Source organism: Fistularia commersonii, chromosome 18 (genome assembly GCF_037954325.1).
Source record: "Fistularia commersonii isolate RoL2024-O1a breed Wild chromosome 18, RoL_Fcom_v1.0, whole genome shotgun sequence".
NCBI classification, from domain to species: domain Eukaryota; kingdom Metazoa; phylum Chordata; class Actinopteri; order Syngnathiformes; family Fistulariidae; genus Fistularia; species Fistularia commersonii.
The window spans coordinates 11,731,480-11,752,889 of NC_141301.1; the positions used below are offsets into that span (position 1 = coordinate 11,731,480).

The 21,410-nt window shown below is 38.1% G+C and overlaps 1 protein-coding gene across 6 annotated transcripts in view; it reads right to left on the bottom strand.

The window, feature by feature from the left end:
- The window catches only part of arhgef12a (Rho guanine nucleotide exchange factor (GEF) 12a), a 36,579-nt gene extending 16,132 nt beyond the window's left edge, over positions 1-20,447 (bottom strand). For all 6 annotated transcript variants that reach the window (XM_086164350.1, XM_086164349.1, XM_086164348.1 and 3 more), the window contains exons 1-4: positions 19,435-20,447; positions 19,135-19,264; positions 3,614-3,634; positions 2,733-2,824 (exon numbers count right to left, since the gene is read on the bottom strand). In XM_086164350.1, the coding sequence (XP_086020476.1) occupies positions 2,733-2,824; positions 3,614-3,634; positions 19,135-19,166 (145 nt within the window). In that variant the 5' untranslated portion in view covers positions 19,167-19,264; positions 19,435-20,447. The remainder of the gene's footprint in view (positions 1-2,732; positions 2,825-3,613; positions 3,635-19,134; positions 19,265-19,434) is intronic.
- Positions 20,448-21,410: the final 963 nt, after the last annotated feature.

Consider the following 21,410-nt stretch of genomic DNA (forward strand, 5'->3'; position numbering starts at 1 on the left):
TACTACAACTACTTATAATGATAATAATAATATTAATAATGATGATGATGATAACATGGCATTACACGCTACAGCTAATGATGCTACAGTTACATAGACAGGCCTGTCTGCCATTTCCAATATCTGTTACGAGTTATAATAAACTTTAAAATGTCATGAATAGTTGTAACCCAGGTGATTTTCAAATAGTCATGAAAAAAAAATTAAAAAAAATCAAAGGTCAGCTTTGACATCAATTCACAGTGACTGAGTGCTCTTGCCAATCCAAAAAAAGCCCAAACTTCTTTATATTAAGAAAGAATATTGGGGAAAAAAAGGATGTTAAGAGTTCATGTAGCTAGCAAGAAACAAAAGGAATAAAAGTAAATCATGCATGTGTGAAAAGGTCAGAAATAAAAGTATGAATCTTGTCTAAAAAACGATGACTTGTGACATAAGCATTATCAAAACTTGTTCTACCCTGTGTCTAGTGTCCAACTTGCCTCATCAACACATGGCAAACCCAGGGGAATCGACCAGAAAAAAGATATCTGGTAAGTTTTAAAAGGGGTGCAGACAATTGTTATCTCAGCAATTCTAGAAGTCAAGTCAACAGAGATAATCCACCATGTACTGCAGAGGATTTTCTGTTTTGTTTTGATTACAGAAGATTTAGTCATATTTTAAATCATACTGCCATCAGAGCATGAAAATGCCACAGCAAAAAAAAGAACAGTCTCACCCTGCATTAACATCACAATATTATGTTCAAAAGTATCAAGAGTTATTGTCTTTTTCTTAAGGTTTTGCATTGGAACCATACATACAATTCACATTCATACCCTTACATGTAAAATAGCAACGACCACACTAAAACATACATCTTCAGATGTTCCACCTCTAGAAGTACTTTTCCTTAACGTATTGGCCAACAATGCATACAATATAAAGCGCATGTAGCATATTAACAATTAAAATGATTGCATTGCAATATAACATAATGACCATACCAGTGCGAGAGCAAATATTTCAAAATGAAAACGCATTCTAATAGAAAAAAATTGTTGTAATATTTGATTGATCCAACCCAAATGGTAACCATCATTTGACATTCAAAATGCATAACATACCCAGACTTTGTCTTCAAAATGATTTTAAACAGATTGCATTTACAACTGGTAAAAATTTGTGCCCACCTTGAAATCACGCAGCTTGCAACATTGTTACATAGGTCCATTGAAACAAGAGGTAGAATAATGCATCAAAACACATCAAATCTAGTCTCTAACAAAAATGAAAAATACCAAATACTACCGACAACTAAGCCAAAGAGGCAGGTTCACATATACAGCTAGATGGTAGCCATCTGTGAAAGTGCATTTCAATGCATTCTTGTTTTTTAAAGCAAGGGAAGATGTCTTCTCTATCTGGAGTGCTCAGGAGAAAAGCAAAGGAGAATACCATACAAATTTACATTTGATTTGAATACAAAGACATTTGACTGCAACGTACATATTGCTGAACTGTTATTGTTTCAGTTGCATGACGTTGGGATTTTATTAATCGAATTCTATTTAAAGCGTGACATGTTGCAAAATTGCTAATGTATAACCTATGAGGGTTTCTGACTGCAACTCATCTAAATTTAAAATCATAAATCTTTCATAGAACATGGACAAACATTCTTCTTGCATGACTACAGGCAGAGAGTATCCATTGTCTGGGCTGAATATTACACACTTGTCCCCTAAAAAAGATGCAAAGAGTAAATTAGCAAATGTGAAATGGAGATGAGGCCTTACAGCTCAGAGACTCAACTTAATACAACTCTCATGTGCACATGGAGGAGAAGCATGTGCATAATTGTGCTTTCAGAGGTTCTTCACACTCCATGCTGGACATGGGCATAGGAAGAGGGATAGTAGGGGGGGAAAGAACATTGGCACTGGGGGACACATCATGACCGGTGTAGAATTTAAATTGCTGATTCCTAATTATATTGAATATTCCCAAGGTAATCCTGTTTGGTGTTATTGTCTAAATTAAAAGTGAATTTCCAAATGAAGCCATTGTATAATGGATTGTCAGACACACTTGTTTGCTGGTAATTGCTGACGTGAGTAATTTTACCTTCCAACGTATGAAAATAATTTTATTATTTTTGCAGCATTAATAAGATTCCTTTTACACCAAAGGACACATTTTTTCATGCTTTGTTTTTACAGTCAAGACTCACCACTGATGCATCAGGATAAGGTGGTTTGTTTTCTGTTCGAGCATGAATACCCCAGCAATGTGCTAAAGAGTTTCTTATGGTGTCAGGGCTTCACATTTTTCTCAGATTTACTGATTTTTAATGTATGTCTTGGATGTGTCATGGTAACCAAGAGCCACATCCCTTCCCCCATTTATCTTTGTGGGTGCAGGCTTATCCTCATATGCAATTCTATGGTAAATTGGGATATATCTTTACATGCAAAACTGAACATTTCTGCTGTTTTCAATGTCATAATTCTGAATGACCTTTCTAATTAAATCAGTTAAAAATGAAACGTCAACTCTAAGCGATGTGCAGGATATAAACCAGTTTGAATGGGTATATCAGAGAAAGAGTGAACAACATATCATTCAGATGAATCAACACAAACAAACAGTCATATATGTTGATGCATTAAGCAATTGGAAAAGAAGAAAAGAGTGAGCAAAACCATGAAAACAGTCAGATCAGTTGGAAAATGGAAGACGGACATTACCTGTAGGGTCAAACTCATGGGAGGGAAGTGACGGTTTATCACTTTTAGGTTTCTTGTCTGGGGGGTGGTCCTTACTGAGAATGCTGCTGGTTCTAAAGAAAGAGAAATATCCTTGAGTCTGCTCACTAGCCAACAGGCAGACTCACTTCAAACAAACAGAGCAAAATTGTGGCATTTGTGCAGGATGTGCTTTTCCATACAACAATGTATCCTTTTAATTTCAAAAGGCTATGCAACTCAAATGAAGCCATCTTGTTAGACTACTAGCTTGCCTGCGCTGCATAAGCCAGTGAAAGTTCAGGAGGAATCAGAGTGACACACAAAACCAGCAATTGTTCACTTCAGCACAGACAATAATGTGGCTGGAGGACCTCCTACTGTATGAATCATGCTGAGTGTGTCTACTGTATAATGTGACAGCCAGAGAGGATGTGGAGCCGCTCTGCTGAGTGCCCAGAGTGCAACGCCAGAGAAAGGAAGCTCCTCAGAGGAGGTGCAACAAGGCCAAACTCCAGCTTGAACCTCAGCAGGCCATGTATGGCTGCTTCTGCCTATACCAGCCCCAGCTGTGAAAGGCCACTGTTCTGCTCACTGTGAAAAGCAGAGATGGGCCGCTCTTAGAAGAGGGACTCCTTTGTCCCTTGCTGTGTGTATATGTGTATGAACATGAGTTGGAAGGGGTGAGAGAGGGGGTATGTTTAGTTCGGACTCTGAGGACTCTTCTGTTGCACCAGGTCTTGCAAACCCTGCCTTGTTTCCCTCATCTGGTTTTCTGTGTACGTAAACCAATGGTTTGTAAGCTGGTGGTTCGTGTAACAGCCCACCCCTTGGTTTTAAAACATATATACAATCAATTTTTTAAGGAAAATTAAGATTCTTACCTGTTTGCTTTCTTGGGAAACCTGTGGGATAAGACAAAAATGACCGTCAGCATTGCAATTTCCTCTTTAAATCATTAAGATAAATAAACAAATCAAGATTTTTTTTAGCTATATGGGGGAAGCAAAACCTGATGCCTAGCAGAAAGCTTCTGAGGCCCACATAGTGGTAAACATGATAATCCTGATCAAACACAGTTCTTCATCTGCAGATTAAACCCATTTCCAGGTCAAGTGTACTCTGTCTCACAGATGTTAGCTATATGTGTGCGGCGTGTGTTTGTGTATGCCTCGATTTAGTTCCATACAGAATTCACGAATGTAATAATCAAATCCTAATCACATCAATCGCCTGTTTCCTTCAAGGCCCCAAGCCTTGAAACTGATTAGTGCAATGGAATGATTGAGGGATTAAATATTTTCAGAGTACTATTAGCACCATATGGAAAGAGATAGATTTTCCTGGAAATTAATTTTTCAGCATTGACTTGGCGCTTGGCAGACACTTTGGAAATTTGTATTTCAGATGATACTGTACTGTGCATCGACAGAGTTTGTGCGGGTAAAGAAAACAGGCTGCAATTAATAGCGACTGACATTTTTCTCCCTTGGATCTTAGGGCCATTTCCAAAACGTGGCCCAGCTAACCCTGTCAATTTTTGCATTATGAATATATTGCAAAAAATGCTCTGTGCAATAATCTATAATAATCATAAAAAGGGTGTCACATAGTGTATTTCTAAAGTTAGGGGAAGCCATGTTTTGCCCGTTTTAGTAAATAACATGGTATATTCTCACAAGCCAAAGTTAAAGATTGATTGATACGTTTGGTGTACTTGATTTATTTCAATGAGAGCAAACAGTTGAATTAGGGGTAACAGCAGAAACAAAAAAATAATCTAATCACAAAGTGGTTTTGATCATAAAATGTATAGCTATTATATAGAGATATAAAAAGAAGGAAAGTTTGACTTGCACTGATTAACACTGAAAAGTAATGACCAGATCATTAGTTATGAACAGACGAATGAGTAACTACACATTTCAAAAAAACAGTCATCATAATGGGGAAGTCTGACTACTAACTAGCCCACATTAACTCTTTCTTCTGGCGACAGTGTGTCCCATTCAGAGCCATGCTGGGCAGCTGAATGGTACGTTTATGAAAATTCCTAGGGCTGTAATAAGTTCCAGAGCCTCCAAGAAAGAAAAAAAAATAGCTTTAAGTAGCCCACTCCCATGAAACCTCTGAATTGAAGGGATGGAAAAGTGAGCACATAAACACACAGGCTGAACTGGAGCATGGGTAAGCACAAGCTGAGAGATGGCAAAACTGAGTAGGCAGAAGGTTTTTTTTGTTTTGTTTTGTTTGTTTTCTGGTTGATCATAGGAACAAGATGGTCACATGGATCATTTTTAAGGAGCTGGATGATGTGTCAGGCTGTCTATAATTTTTACTGTGAGTGCAATTATGACATTTTATTCAAAACACAAAGGCCAACATCTAAAGCCTAATTTGGTTTAAGGACTAAATTAAAACATGAAAACCCGATAATGGCCAAAGTATGATTAAGCCTATATATTAACCTTTGTCATGATTTGATATATGTTAGAGAAGAGCAAACGACAAACACATGCATTGAATAAAGGTCACTTGAGGTCATTACTCATAAACCAAAACTTATTTGAAATTAAGCCTTCTGTTAATTTCTCTGTGCTTAAGTTGAATTTTATTCCTTCTCGGTGCTACTTCAAATTTACAAAAATTAGATTACAATTGTTTGTCCAAAAAGGTTTACTAAAAATAAATACCAGTTATTTACTAATCAATGGGCTTGTGCTGGGCAGTAACTGTAACCATTCACATTCCTTTATTTCACATTTTGAAATATAAATACGGTTCTATCATTAGCTGCTGCACTTGATTAAACTAGTGAGAGAGCACACAGTTTTTAATTGAATGTTTGTAAATTTATGTTTTACTCGTTAGCGTGCCTTGGTATAAATATACTGCAGTGGGTGAATTTGTTGAGCTGTTGAACCAGTTTACTTTACAGAGGAGCATGTTATTCATTCATTTTCAAATGTATTTAATCTGGAATATGGAACACTTCTTCAATTCACATGTTTTGAGCGAGATTTAACAGTAAACATATTAACCAAACTGAAATTTTGAATTATCTTCTGTATGTCATTATATATGTTTAAAAAAAGAATCATTGAGTGAAACTGTCAATCTGTCCATCTCGTGTACAAACTCACATAAAGATAAGCTTTGATCGCTCTTGATTGCTTACCTAAAATTTCATTGGCATATACATTTCATTGGCTTATACCCATGTTGTATATTTCACCTGCAGTCGCCAAGGTAGTGACACACTAGTTTTTACGTGTTAGTGAATCTTTCCTTTATGCAGCAGTGGTTAACCGCTTCATTCCCTGTAATTTCTCAAAGCAGTTTTCTTCCATAGCTCTGAAAACCTGTAGGTACACTTTGTATTTTGAAATAACTGGGAATGAAATGCTGACTGATTTCAATTATATAACCCAGGACAGAAATCAATAATGAGATGAGCCTTAAGTTAAAGTGTACAACGATACAAAATCTCAGAATGTCAGTTCCTACAGGGCAGTAATCTGCTTGTGAAAAAAATTAATAAATATGAACAGATCAGTTAAATGCTGAGATCTGTAGCCAATTCCGTCTTGGATAGAGCACCATGTCATCAAAATATCAGTATTACAAATACTATCATAAGTCTGAAACTTAAGTTTGCCACAGAGACAAAGTTTTTCCCCGAGAGGAGTTTTATTTAGGGACATTCCATTGTACCTCACAGGCTGTTCCATAAGTGACTCAAGCTTTTCCTGTAGTTACTAACATAAAACAGCTTGTTAGTTACAAATATTTTGCTTTTAAGCTAAATCATACATTTCATTTAATTTGCAATACTTACCATAAATAGCTTTCAAAAATATATAAAAAAAAATAAATAAATAGAAATACAACTGGTTGCAGTCTGCTTACAAAACCTATGAGTGTCAAAGTTTGAAAAAGTTGTTTTGAAAAGACTTAATTGTTCTGATTTAAAATGACTTCTTAGATCTTACCACACTTATTTTTACATTAAATTTTTTAGTACAATAAAAAGACAGCATATTGTATTTTGATTTGCGGCGCTTCAATGTACTTGAGTTTCAAATACCACATAAATACATTTCATTTACGTGGTAAATCTGCCGTTTTTCCAGCTTTTGTAATTCATGCTGCTCAGCACTGATGAACTATCATGTTTTTTTTTAAGGTGACGTACCCCTTTTTGCTACTTTCAAGAATTAAATCATAAACCCAAAAGAGTATATAATCTAAAATAAATGTGAGGAGGTGGAGGTGCTACAGGTCATCTTTCGAGGGAGGCAAACGTCACAGTCACAAATCTTTTACTTCATCATCTACAATAAAATGTATCACTTTGTATGAAAGAATGGGAAAAACAAGTGAAGCTCTTCTAATTGTGTGACCAGTTTAGGATTTTAAGACTTTATTTGGCCAGAATCTAGAGGAAACATGCAAGAGCAGTGCAATATACCAAAAGTCTATCAAAGACCGCCCTTTTCCTCTCTGCAAAACCAATAGACAAAGATTTTTAATCAATTCTCTACATCTCATTTAATTCCTAAGATCAAGCTATAAAACTTCTGTGTATAGACTAGGAGCTCCTCCTGCATATGGCCATGACATTTTTAGGGAATGCAAAAAAGAGAAGGGAGGCAGAGTTAGAACTGGGTGGGGTTGGAGGGAGGGGAAGGACTGAAACGGGCCTGGGCTTGAATGCTCCATTGAGGTTTGGTGTTTTGATGGAAAACTGTGGCAGAGCTGGGCCAACTTCAGCAGTGGCAACAAGAGAGGCCAGGACCAGACCAAGAGCACAGAGAGAAAAGTAGTGTGTAGGGAAGAAGGGAGGGATGAAGAGCCCGATGGGAGCAGGAGACTGACACAAAGTTATTTCTGTGAAAGATTCTCCTGAAACTGAAGAGGAAGTAAAACAGGGAACACTTAAGTGCTGAGCCAAAGGGAAGCCCTTCAGACTATTTATAGCTCCTCCCAAAATTAACTTCATTTAAATAAACACTGTGTTTAATACAACGTTAAAGTCTACATAATCAAAAAAAGAGGAATTGGATAGGAATGAGAGTTGGCAGAATCTTGTCACAATGAAACAAAGTAAGGGAGAATGTTAGATACATTTTGCTCCATCACATTACCCCCATTTTAAATTCAAATGGATTGCAGTAATGTGGACTGGTTTCCCATCAGAAACTGAGCAAGGCAACTCTTCAGTGTTGTTAAAGCTCAAGCAGGTGGGGCCTATCTGGAACTAGAAGGGGATTGGACAATCCTGGGAGTTGCCTTCAGGCTGCGAAGATCAAGCTGAGGAGTGTTCCATTCCAGGAGCTGAAATACAACATTACTTTGTGCACTGCAGGATTGATGTCCTCAAATAATAAGACGGCAATGGAAAACATGGCAGAAATTTAAAGGGGGCTCAGGGGTGGCTGTCTTCTCAGCTGTGCTTTGTGCTGAGTCATGTTATTAATCTGCAAAGTAAACTAATGACAACATTTTCTTTTCAGTTGGCCATTCATGCCACTTCTTTATAATGGTAAGTGATTCTGTCGCAGCGGTGTTGTGCGTCCTCCTTTTTAACAGCGTAATGCGTGCCTGCAGTTTGCCAATAAGACGGCGCAAAGAAACTGCTGGTTATCTAATCTATATACCTGAGTCACAGAATGTGGTTGCAAAGCACAAGACGTCACTACTTTCCCCTCTATGCCACAGAGAAAGGAGAGGTCTACAGCCACGAAGCAATACTTGGCCTCCTTAAACCATCTTCTGTACAATTCTGTCAAATTTTAAAACACTGGTGTCACTCAACATGTGACCGTGAATTTACCGTGTGACCGTAAACATTTCAAGAATGAGAGCATTAAGTGAGCGTATGAGACAAACTGATGAAGAGAGGTGTGGTGTGTGTTGCAAAGGCAGGAGCAATAGCTTCAGAGCTCAGGCTAAAGCCTCAGGGGGAAAACAGTGCCCTTTCTGCCCCAATAAACCTCATCAGGATTCCTGACATGAAGGCTGGGGGATAGACATTTCTTCACGCTATGCTGTCTGCTGTCCTCCAGCGCTGAGAAAGAAAAAGAGGTGGTTTACCATGCTACGCCATCGAACATTGCAGCTGGTCATAAGCCCCGCTAATGCTCCCAACTATCAATGAGCAGACGCTCACTCACTATCTGACAGGTAAACAAGCACTTGCTACTGCAAATGTCTTTCAAGATTCATAATGGTTACGAGGAAATGTTTTCAATAGAGAGCTACAAGGCAGCAGGAAAGCAAAAAATATCAAACCTTCTCTTTTACGCAGCGGTTACACTTAAAACTATCCACCTGATATGAGCCATACATCTGCAATGACCACTTTTGGTAGAACATCACACCCCAGCAAATTAGCACATTATTTTTGTTTCCAAAGGTCAAATTGATTGTTTGTTTTTTTAATGGTAGTTAGGTACTGTGGTAGTATGGCATTTTGCTTTAGGTTATCATGGCATCAAAAGGTTATTTTGGACCACGCCTAGTAACAAATCTAGCAAAAATAGGTTACTAAAACAATTAAAGGGTCAGTGATGTGTGGTGGAAGAGGATTCCTTAAGCCTGTGCTCAGCAAATGAAAGGGAGTATGCCCTGACAACAGTTCTCTTCAAGAATGCTAAGCATAAATATGATTGAAAGAACAGAACCCTGATAAATTAATAGAAGCCAAGTACCACCAATGTCTTAGAGGGTTCTTCCTGCATACATAAATATTATAAACACAAAAATAAGGCCAGAACAATAATTCTTCAAGGTGAAAGATGGCAGTGGTCTCAGGCGGTTCGTGAAAGAAATCGACGCTGAAGACAATCAGACAAAAACTGGGTAAACTGTCTGCTCAAGGTTTTCACAACACCACTAAGACAACAGCACGTCTCATTACTTCCTCTCATAGCCAGAATATGATTCATGAAATGTGTTTCTTTTTTTGATGATGAATCATCCACACAGTCAAGAATGTGTCTTAGTATTAAATGAATAATGGTTTGTCTAGTCAATATAGAGACAAACTGTGTCACATCGATTTGTCATGACGACAAATGATCAGCTGTTATTCATCCGTACAGTTTCATCCTTCTGTTTTATGTTGATATTTAATCACAGATCATATCAAATGGCATATATCGTTTCACCTTGGTAACAGTGAAATGAATTAATAACTTACCACTGAAGCATGCTCTCATTTAACTATTGCTTTGATCAATTTATTTATGTGGCAAGACTTAGCAGTCGTATCCCAACACACCTCATTTGACTGATGCATGAGTACTACTGATCAAGCCAAACAGACTGGGATTGATACATCAGTAGTCAATGCTTGGAAGAAAGGAGGTGCAAAAAATGATCAACTCACCTGATGATCTACACATACAAAGGGCTGATATCAATGCACTTGTTTTGGAAAATACATTGTGAAATGGTGAAATGCCGCTAATTTCTTCTTGATACTGAAACCTCCTTTTGCCATGTCTTAACCTGATCAGGAATCTAACAAAATTGTTGAGGTATCAGATCAAATAGCAGTGATGAATTCCCTTCCCTATGTCTTTGATGACAGGAGGGTATTTCTAATCTCCTTAAATATCTCTTGGATGCCTTGATGGATTTAGTGCATAATGGAATTTTATTTTTTAACTGGTGAGCTTGATACAGTTGGCAGATGGTGAATTGTCTCCACTGGTAGATTTTAAAATCCACCCACCCAAAACAAGTAATTTCCAATCCAGACAAAGGTCACAGTTGCCAAAGCACTCTACTGATTTTTATTCCTGAGTTCCTTTTACAAGGCAATTACAAGGCCACTAACTAAGGATCCAAAGGGCTACTTCAGTACATGAAATGACACAGAGATAAGCAGGTGTTTGTTTTAAATCCTTCAATAGTCAAACAACAAAATGTAAAGATGATGGTCGACCAATATATTCACTTCTTAATTGTGGTTACATGTGTCCTTGACTCATCTTCACCAATACTTGGGCAGCTTACTTTCATGAGAGCCAAAAAGGAGGCTTTGCATTATTCAAGCCTGCTGGTTATAAATAAATGTGTTTCAATGTATATCATCAAGACAGACAGCATACAATCTACCAGTGTTTGAATAAGGACATAATACTTTTCAAACATTTCAAAAAAATAACCAAGGCAGCGTCAGTGAGCAAAATGTAAACTTAAAAAAAAAAAAGCTACTGAAGGTTCAATTTGTTTCAAATGTCTTTTGGCAAAAAAAAAAATGTCCCATGAGCTGTATATGTGCAATATTCATGACTGAACGGACACAGTTAAGTGAAACCCCAACTTTGTAAAGGTTGATTGGTACACTGTTTGTCTGCTGTCACCATTCACAGGCAGACTTCAACATGCCAGCCAGGATGATTCTGCCAAATTCAAAGTTCCGCCTCTTGTCCTCCTCCTGCTGCCGCTGCTACTATTGTCATTCACAGCTCCCAGCTGTCACCTGTAGAATGACTGCAATCTAGTTTTCAATTATATGTTATTGGTTAAAAGGAGTCATAAATCAAACTTAAATTAAACAAATGTTTGATAATTGTCACTTGCTCACATGCACTGGTGTGATCAGAAATGAAACTTGAGAATGGGACAGTTCTCGGTCATGACCCCATCAATGATATGTTATTCAATAGTCCTTGTACACATTACTATCCAAATTACTTACAAATGGAGCTTTTTTAAGAGTTGAAATCACTCTCTCTGTCGCTGACTTTTTTGCCATTATTTCCACATGGTTACTGTTTCTTCATTCACTTTGACCTACATTTCTTTTTTAATCATTGAGAGCTATGCACCCCTGTTGGATTCACTGCAGATTCAGTGGAATTGTCACATGATTTGGATAGATGCAGTGGCTTTACTTTTATACTTTTTTTTTTTTTAAATATTAATTTCCAAGACGGGATGATTGAAATACAAACTCTTCATACTTTGAAGTTTACAATAATAAGTAACTAGCCTTATTCACCGATTCCAATGTCCATCTGACAACAAAGTATTTACAAGGACATGTGAAGACATCACACAAACATTCTCCCCTGTTCCCTTTTTCTTTTATAAATGATCTGGTCTTCTGTGGACTGAAAGTAATGTCCAGGCACAGTAGCTCTCTGGGCCAACAGGGGAAAACTATATAATGTCCACAAGCATCAGCATCACAGTGCAGGGTGATGGACCCCAACTCTCCCAGCAAGAGAACTAATGCCCAAACTCCACCCACCAAGGAACATAACTACACCAGACTTGCTTTTCTTTCTCTCCCCACATCTCATCGTCTTGTTTGTTATAACTGCATATTAATTCCCTCCATCCAAACAATAAAATATCCTTAACAAAAACAAATTACCCAAACCATGGATAGACTTGCAAGCCACAGGTAAAGAGTTCAGGCACTTCACGACTCTGGACCAAAGCTGGACTAAATCTATATTTTTAGAGCCAATACAAATGCAAATTGCTGATAAGGCCATGTGGAAAATCATTAATTATGTATTGTCTAATAATGCATTCATATTATCAGCAAAACATGCAAAAAATGTCATAAGTGCTGACTATGGATACCGGCTCAAGTAACTATTTGTTTAGTTCTGTTTATCAATCTTTTTAACAGTTTTATACAGCCCTGCAAACCCCAAATAAAAAAATTCTGTTACACTACAACGAAGCTAAGAGATCATACTCCATCCCTAAACTTTAGTGGGATACTTATCTGTGAAATGTTTGTATTGGCAAGGTTTTTGGTTGGTTGACAGAATTATGGCATTACAGGATATTAAGAACTGTATATTATTCCATACAGTTTCACAAAAAAAATGCTCCTCATTTTTATAAAAATGATAAATGAAGATGCTGTGTTTTATTGTACTGCAAATAGTGCATGTTCAGTATCTATTCTCTGTTTGGGGGAACAGGTTAAGACAACCTGACAGAGCTAGCTACAGGTACCGGTAGATTGATGGTATAATACAATAGGACTTGTTAAACAAAAATGTACTTCTGTATACATCAGCCAAATTCTGAGCACTATTTACCCTCATTGCTAGGCATCCCAATGCTCTCGGGAGCACCCATGGGATGGTTTCCACCAACCATGAAAGCAGAATTATTTTGGCATGCCAGCTCCAAAAAGTTATAGCGAAAGACAGAGACACATTAAACTTCCATGTACACTTAAGGTTCCATGTCTCATTAGTAAAGTAAAGTAAAAGTAAGTAAAGCCATTGGCAAGCTCCAAAACTGCAGAATCTACAGCTACACCAAAAAAGGGAAAACACGAGGAGCCTTCTTCAACAACGTTAAAGCATTGTCTGCTCTGGGGGGTTTATTGTGAATCCCAGTTCTGTTCAACAACAATCCAAATAGACACAAGAGAGACATTTCACCCCTCATCCGAGAGGTGAAATGTCTTCAAGTGAAGAAATTCAAGTCCAGTTGCCACGACAAGAAGATTTTGACAAGAATTCAAAATGACCCTGATGACTGAGAACCTCCACAGACAAAAGATGGACAGAAGCTGCACCTTGGAGACCTCCCGCATTATTTTTCTGATATACTACCTAGGCACTGTAGATTCTCTTGAGTGCACATTCTCACAAATAGTAAGTGCATGCATCTATCTATCGAGAGAAAGAGATAGAGAGAGAGACACACACACACATATATAGGTGTGTATGTACATATATAGTGTGTGTGTATGTGTGTGTGTGTGTGTGTGCATGCATGGTCCATTAACTTCTATTCTATTATGTCAGAGATATACCATTTATTCTTCAACTGCAAGCAAAATGTTTAACCAACCAAGTATAACAGACAATGTTAGAGGATATATTTGCCTTGATGATCAAATGAATCAGACTTTTCCATGAAATTGTCAGAGCAAACAATGTACATTTTCAAAATCAGGATTGTTCTGGCTGGCTGTTCAATTTACTGTGATGTGATAAGCTTGCAACTGGCCAACCCTTGATTACTTCATGTTTTTTCACACTGCCTTTCATAAACTGAAACACAGACTTTTGAGCCAGTTACCATGTGGTAAGTTACACACTGAAAACAGCAAGTTTTGACAAGTTATGGACTTGGTGATAAGGCAGGCCTGCTAAGGTCTTTCAGTGAATAGTTGAAACCTTTCCCCCACAAAATGACCCCTGCCCCTCCAACATTATTTTGCAAGAGCAAAAAATCAGAGAGTAATTCAGTTTGCGTCCCACAAGACTGGTATTTTTCCATTGGTTGTTGGTTCAATCTTTTCAACACATTTATTTATTACAGAAAGCACTCCTATTTTGAGACAAGGACTTTTCTCCTTTTTGATGTGGTCATCAACAGATATATAAAGTTTTTTTTATATTGAGCCAAGAACTTTCTTGCTGTGAGGCGGAAGCCACCATGCGCCACCATGTGCACAAACCACTGTGCCATGCCACCACAAAAAGTAACACAATAAAAAAAACAAAAACACAACTCAGGACTCTCTTGCAGCAGCAAATAAGTTGGCCTTCAGCTTTGCTTTAAAGACAACAACAGAGTAGGCCTGCTAGATGTCAAGAAGCAGACTGTTCCACAAAGTTGGTGCACAAAAAGACCCACTTGCAAAGTCTTTTTCAGACACTAGGGAACCCTGGGAGAGCAATGTACATTCAGGCACATATGACTTTACTGGGTCAAATAAGGAAGATGGTGAGAAAATGGTGGTGTTATGTTGTTATGAGAGACCTATGAAGTATGTTAATATTACCTGCTTTTTGAAACACTTAATAATTTAGATACAAATTCACCTAACTATTTATGGTTGGAAGTGCAACTAATGATATTTCTCTTCTCTAAATGGCAGAATATCTTTTAGTAATTGCCTTCTACCAATGAACCCCCCTCCCCTTGCAGTTATATACCAAAAACTCTTAAAGGCCTGTGAGAACCAAATACGCCTCTCAGATGAGAGTAGAAATGTCTTCAAGAAACTAAACAAAGTGTAGTTAAATGAGATTTGACAATGTAAGACCATGACCTGGATGATTGAGAACCTTCACATACATCTTATAGACTTCGTTTGTAGATTTCTCCTCTGTGGTCCTGGGGATGATGACGACAGTTAACCGGAACAACCGATGTGGCACTGTGACAACTTCCATAAGTTTTTATTTTCAGAGGTGGCAGATGAGAGGTTTCACCCATGTCTTGTCAGTCCTCTGTAATTTGGTCTGTTTATTTTGCCAGAATGACCACTTTATACCCCATTTTGTCCTTAATGGTAGTTAGCTCTGCCACGGGGAAATGGGTGGCCAAGCAAATTAGGTGTTTTGCCTTTCTCTTCTCATCCTGATATCCAACATATTGAAGTTTTCTTTGAGACAAAGTCTGCCATGGGTAAACCCAAAAACATATAAATTAAATTTGTTACACACACACACACACACACACACACACACACACACACACACACACACACACACACACACACACACACACACACACACACACATGCGCGCACACACACACACACACACGCGCACACACACACACACCAGTGCTACTGACAGTTGCTCTTTTCACCACTTGTCAGACACTCATGACTCAGCCTCAGTAAATGCAATGCAATAGAAGTTGTATTTAGCAGTGTGACACCAGTGGCAAAGGTTGCTTCTCCAGGCTACAATTATTTTGCCGGAACCTGCTATAATCACAAATGTGGGATTGCTCAGGTTGCATAAAATGAAAGCCTATTTAAGCTTAGAAAACAGACAAACATGGAATCAAGTAAACTGCACTTAGTAATGACTAAATAAGGTCTTCACAGAACAACTTGCAAGATTTGAGACCAAAAGTTTTTTTTTACCAACACTCAATTTCACCATTAAACACCTTTTTCTGTTGTGTGAGTTCATTGCATTACAATACAAACAATGTTATACTGCAACAACTGACAACAATGATAAATATACATACTTTCATTGAGCACACATTTCCTGTGAGCTAATACAATGAGTGCACCTACGATTAAAAAGAATACTGACATGGCAGAAGAATACTTCATCACAGAGACCCAAAGTCTCAGCCTATGCATGATTATAAGGATATAGGTTTTTAACAGCAAACAGCAACTCTAGACGGAGGTTGCGCAAAAAACCTCTGAGGCCACGTCTCATTGATTAGCATCTTTATTCTCTCGTTATGGCTTAGCTCAGTCTCAAATAAGAGCAAACTTAATCACAGGGTGGCACATAGAATATAGTGCTCATGACCAAATGAATGCAATTTACAAAATTCACATTTGTCGATAATACAATGTAATGACATTCCAAGTAACAACCCCGCCCCCCTTACAATGTTAAGCTAAAAGCCACACATAAAAAGCTAATGTTAGACAATGTGCTGAATAGCACTTAACATTCAACTTGTGTCTTCTTTTGAGCTAAATAAAATATTTCAAGAAATAATCCTTCAAAATGCTTAATGACCAAGTGTGACTTATCCTGGAAAATGATGTGTTTGTGTGTTCGAGGAAGAGAAAAAGGTTAGCTTTACCATTTGGATTGTTTAAATAATAATATGCTAAAATTAAAAAACAACAATGCTACCACTTTCTCAGCATCGCCAGTTGATCATTTACCCTGTGATGATTAAACAGTACCAGTAATTGCGTAATTCTGTCTGTCCTATGTCTATTTTCCACTGTATTTTACAGATGCCAATTCTTTTCTAGAGGTCACGATTATAAGAATTCTGATATTAACTTTGTATATTAACCTCAGCTCCTTTTAGTTGTAGATAATGTCTGTATATTAATTTATAAATGCAGGGAAAAAAGGTAAGAGCTCTAAATGACTTCTGCACATTCATTAATGCACAAGTCTGGGCAGCAGACACAGCTTACCCAGTGTAAGTGCTGAGTAGATGGAGTAGTCGTATACTGCATTATCAGAGGGATTACAAATACAAGAGATACATAATAACCCTCTTAGTTGTCTAATTTAAATATGAAAACACATACAGTATTAACAGAAATGTATTCTACTGCAGTAAATAAAACAAATTCAAAGGCAGTATTATTATTACTCCACGTTGAATACTTCATGTTAATAATATATTATAATGATTTCTATTTCTTCAAACATGATACAGAGTATAAGTATGTCCAACACACTTTTTGCTTTCCTTTCTTTTTCAAAGTATTATTTTTGGAGCGTTGTCAAAGGCAGAAATGAGGAAGACAAATGCTGATGAGCTTCCATGAATGTACCTGAGAGACCTGGGAGAGCCATAGAGGACTACCAGTTTGCCCTCATTGAAATCTATTATAATTATTAGTGATGTCACCAGTACCACTTCCCGGGAGGGCCTCAGGGTGGGTGAGGGGGTGGGAAAAACGTGGAGATCAGCAAACTCTATGACAAAGAGCTAACAGCACACTACACTGACCCATCGGCCCATCCCCAATAGATGTCAGATGTACACTCCAACCAAAGCAAACTGATGAAAAACAAAATGCACTGACCACACGGCCAGGTACAAACAGCAAGGATATCTGTAATCCCCTTGCAGCGACAAAAACATACTAATAACAATAATGAATAATGTAAAAATTCTTTATAAAACTGGATAACACACACGCACACGCACATTCCAAAACGGGTATAGCTTGACAAAAAAGTGCCATCACAGACCAGGTAGTTAAACTTCAACACAAGCACTCTGGATAGCATTCACAGCTTTTGCATGAAGATAATGATCTGCATCAAACTCAGCTACAATAAAGGGAGACACACTTATGACACACTGGTTAAAGCCAACAGACAGAAAAACTCACTATTACACGAGCAAACTATTAAATTTCTCATAGCCTATCAAAGTAAATGAGTACAAAGAACTACCCTGACAAAGCGTATATTTTTGCACTTGATATGTTGCATCTTTTAGCATTGTGAGAAAGATAGCTATCCCATAGCTAGATGGAATAAGCAAAGTATATTGTATATTTACAATATACAAGTCATGGTATTCTGTCAGTTCAACTACATATTAATAAAATTAATGAATGTGAGTAAAGGTGAAGTGTGTATTTATGTTTTGCTGAACTCCATTGTTTATCCAAAGGTTCTTAGTTCTACGTGAAACAGGGAAAAATATTTTGTTCTAGAATTTAGAGTATAGAATATAAAAGAAAGTATTTTTTGAACTAATGGTCCCCAAACTGATACAAAAAATGATATTTCACAAAAAAGCTTGAATGTATTTCAAAATACATATGTTGAGTGCATCAAACCATGAGTATTAATCCTCTGACCCCTCTTATATGTTATACGCGTCTAGTATCTGATTTGTCAGCTTTTCAGCTGCAAATCTCCAATAAAATACAGGTTAGCTGAGGTGACTGAGGACTTTCACAGCCTACTGATAAAGGCCTCCAGAGTCATCATAGAAACTGAACTTGTGTAAGCAATAATATTGAAATGGCATCAGTTGGTTCCAGCTACTGTTGTGATCACTGCAGTGGGGGAAGGGGGGGTCGTTTGGGCTGGGCCTGGAACAGCTGAAAGCTGAAAAGCTTGTTTCCTAGCCATGAAAACTCAAAACCCAACCTGTGTGATACAGATTTTCTTTTCATATTAACCACAGTTGCCTGCGATGGCCTGCCAAAGCACATTTGATTGAGGGGAGAATCCTCTGTATTTTCCATCATCAAAATTGTGGCAGAATTGGATCTTGTGATGATAAAAAGAATACAGACTGCAAACAACATTCATCGCACTGAATCAAATTGGAGGGGAAAAAAAAACACCACCTCTTCCTGGATGAATAACTGAATACCTGCAATGTTTACTGACCAGCACAGCATCCATGACACAGACAGTCTTGACAGCAGTGTCCAAGCTTTGAAGTTAAGCTCACTGATGTCTGGGATAAGGTGATTACTTGACGGAATTCAGGTTTTGTCTAAATCCAGAGATTGTTTTAATAGGTGTAAAAGAGGGTTAGCTTTGAAGGCTTAAAGGTAATATTGATACTCAAAGGTCTACAAGGATCACAGATGACTGGTCCCAGTCCAATAAACGGTGGCCTTCCGTCTCTTTGGACAAGTTGTACTCTACTGTCTGCAGAGAACTCCATTAACCATGCTGAGATCAGCAGAGTTTCCATCAAGATCGGATAACCCTTCATGGTAATTAGATTGTATAACAGTTATTAACTAGCACACAGCTAAGAATGCAAATTACTTGTAAAAACGTCAAAATCAGCATGAAAGTCGGGTTTTATGGTAATAACCTTAACAAGCTTGCAAAGTCACTATTGAATTTCTTCAGTGAATCAACAGCACTTAAAATGCATGCATAATAAAGCGGAAAGGTTGTTACCCTACCTGTCAGTGAGGCTGCACTGTGTGTCACTCATTGGGCTTCCGGTTCTAAATTTGCAGCAATTTATATCCGATTAACATTTTCCAGAGCGTGATGAGGCGATTTCGTGTTGCGTCCTTTTCTGGTATCCGTCTATGGAAGCCAAGGATTTTGAGAATTACGTTTGAGAATAAATGAATTGCAGACACGTGTAAATCAGCAGAGGTGGTGGTGGTGGTAGGGAGGGGGGTATTTTTAAGCAATGTCTAAACCAATACCCCCTGTCAATTGTGAATGACAGCAAAAAATCTCATTGTGCAGACCTTAAAAGAATATTTGGGGCCTCTGTCGTGGTAGCCGTCCAGCCTGCTTGTCTCCGACCCCGGTTATAAACAATACCACTGATTCAGCCGGCACAAGTTGTCGTGCATGTATGAACTCCTTGTCAGAATCCTTTGCTTTCACATCCCAATTTGTTTTTCCGCTGATATTGAAAAAAAAAGTGTGCACACGATCGGTATTCCAACGCAACAGACGTCGTGGCTCAGCGATGTAGTCCCGTCTGCAACCACCCGTGTTCGGCTTGGTAGCCCCCCCGGTGGCTTCTAAATGATCGTTGAAGATGCTGGAAATTCCTCCAGTCCCATTTGGTGTGTGTCCCCCCTCCTGCACCGAAAAAGAAACGCCTGTCTGCGGCAGTGTGAACGATCCTCCCGTGACCACGAGAGTCGTTCGATACCGAGTTTAAACGACCCGTGCTACAAATTAGCAAAAAAAAAAAAAAAAAAAACACCGCAAGCTAATGTTATACCGGGGGGACGTTCAAAAGCAACACTGGCTCGGTGGACGATTTAAAATAAAAACACATTGGTTTCAACTAATCTGTCCTCACGGTTAGTTTAGCTGGCGTTGGATGTTCCGTGCTTGCTCCCTGCTTGCTAAACAGATGAGCTCTTTCAGAAGAAGGGGGAAAAAAAACTTTGCTTCGTGGGCTCCTGTTTCGAGTGCAAACTAAGCAAACTCCCGTTTACGACAATAAGCCAGACAACGAACGAAAAATATATATACACCGGATAAATGTCGACTGGCTTGGAGATTCGTCTCAGTGTTGTGTCCTCGATAGAGTCTCCTTGAGGAAAAGAAAAATCCAGTGAAGTCGGTTAGCACAGCGCAGCGTTCCTTGACTCCATGTTTCCAGATATCAGTCGTTTCTCGGGCAGAATTCCCGTGGATGGAAAAGCTGGCTAGCTCGGCTATGCGGCCAGCTAACGGGACAAAGTAACAACCCGTTATCCGTAAACACAAAAATTAAAAAAAAAAACAATTCCGAAAAAAACCCGACGCGCTTCGAACTTCCGGAGAACGTCAAACGCAGATTTTTCCACGCGGAGGGCGTAATTTGTACGAGGACATAACTTTTCTGAAAGCTACCGAAAGATTCACACTTTTGTGCCGCTAGCAACGCCCTAGCCAGCTAGCTTCGAGTACAACAGCCGCTTCCACAAACCACTTCCGCCGTGAGAGGGGAAAACTCATTATATGGTTCAGAGGCGAATAGCAGCAGGGGCTGCTAAATAGCACACACCGTAGCTTTCCGAGATATACTTTTTTTAAGAAATATAAAATACATTAATTACTATATCCAGACTTGCCACGATTCCTTGAATTCATTTCGGGGATTTTCAGGTTTTTACAATAGACAAGGTCTTAATCAAAAAGGGCCCGTTTTAAACTTCGACCTGCAAGTTAGTACTAATGGTGAATTAATGGAGAGAGAAACTTCATTTGCACTAGATATTATATTTTTGCATTTTTGGCAAGAACATTGTAAGTTTTGACAAATATACTGATTGATTTTTATATATTTTTCAAAGGCTAATCTGATTCTAAATTTATATGGAGTCGTTGTCTTATCTCAAAGACAATTATGGTGTTTCATGGCAAAGAACAACTATTGATTAAATAATAATATCATTATTATATTATTTTTTTTCAATGTTCTTTATTATTGTTGGTGCTGTTATAATTCTTTGGGCAACTCTAATTGTTTGAATCTTTAAAAAACCTTGGGTTTTTCATTTTCATGGCAGAGAAGTCAGGCAATGTTTTCACAGACGATGCCCTACATTCCAGCTGCTTCACATATTCAAGATTCATTTTTACTTATTTATATCTTCATTCCAAATAGGCAATTCACATTTGTTGCCTCTATTATCAAGCCCAGTCTTTACTCTTTAAATGGGATATTTTTATTTCCAAATTCAGTCTCCTCAGTCCAACAACAAGACATATATATATT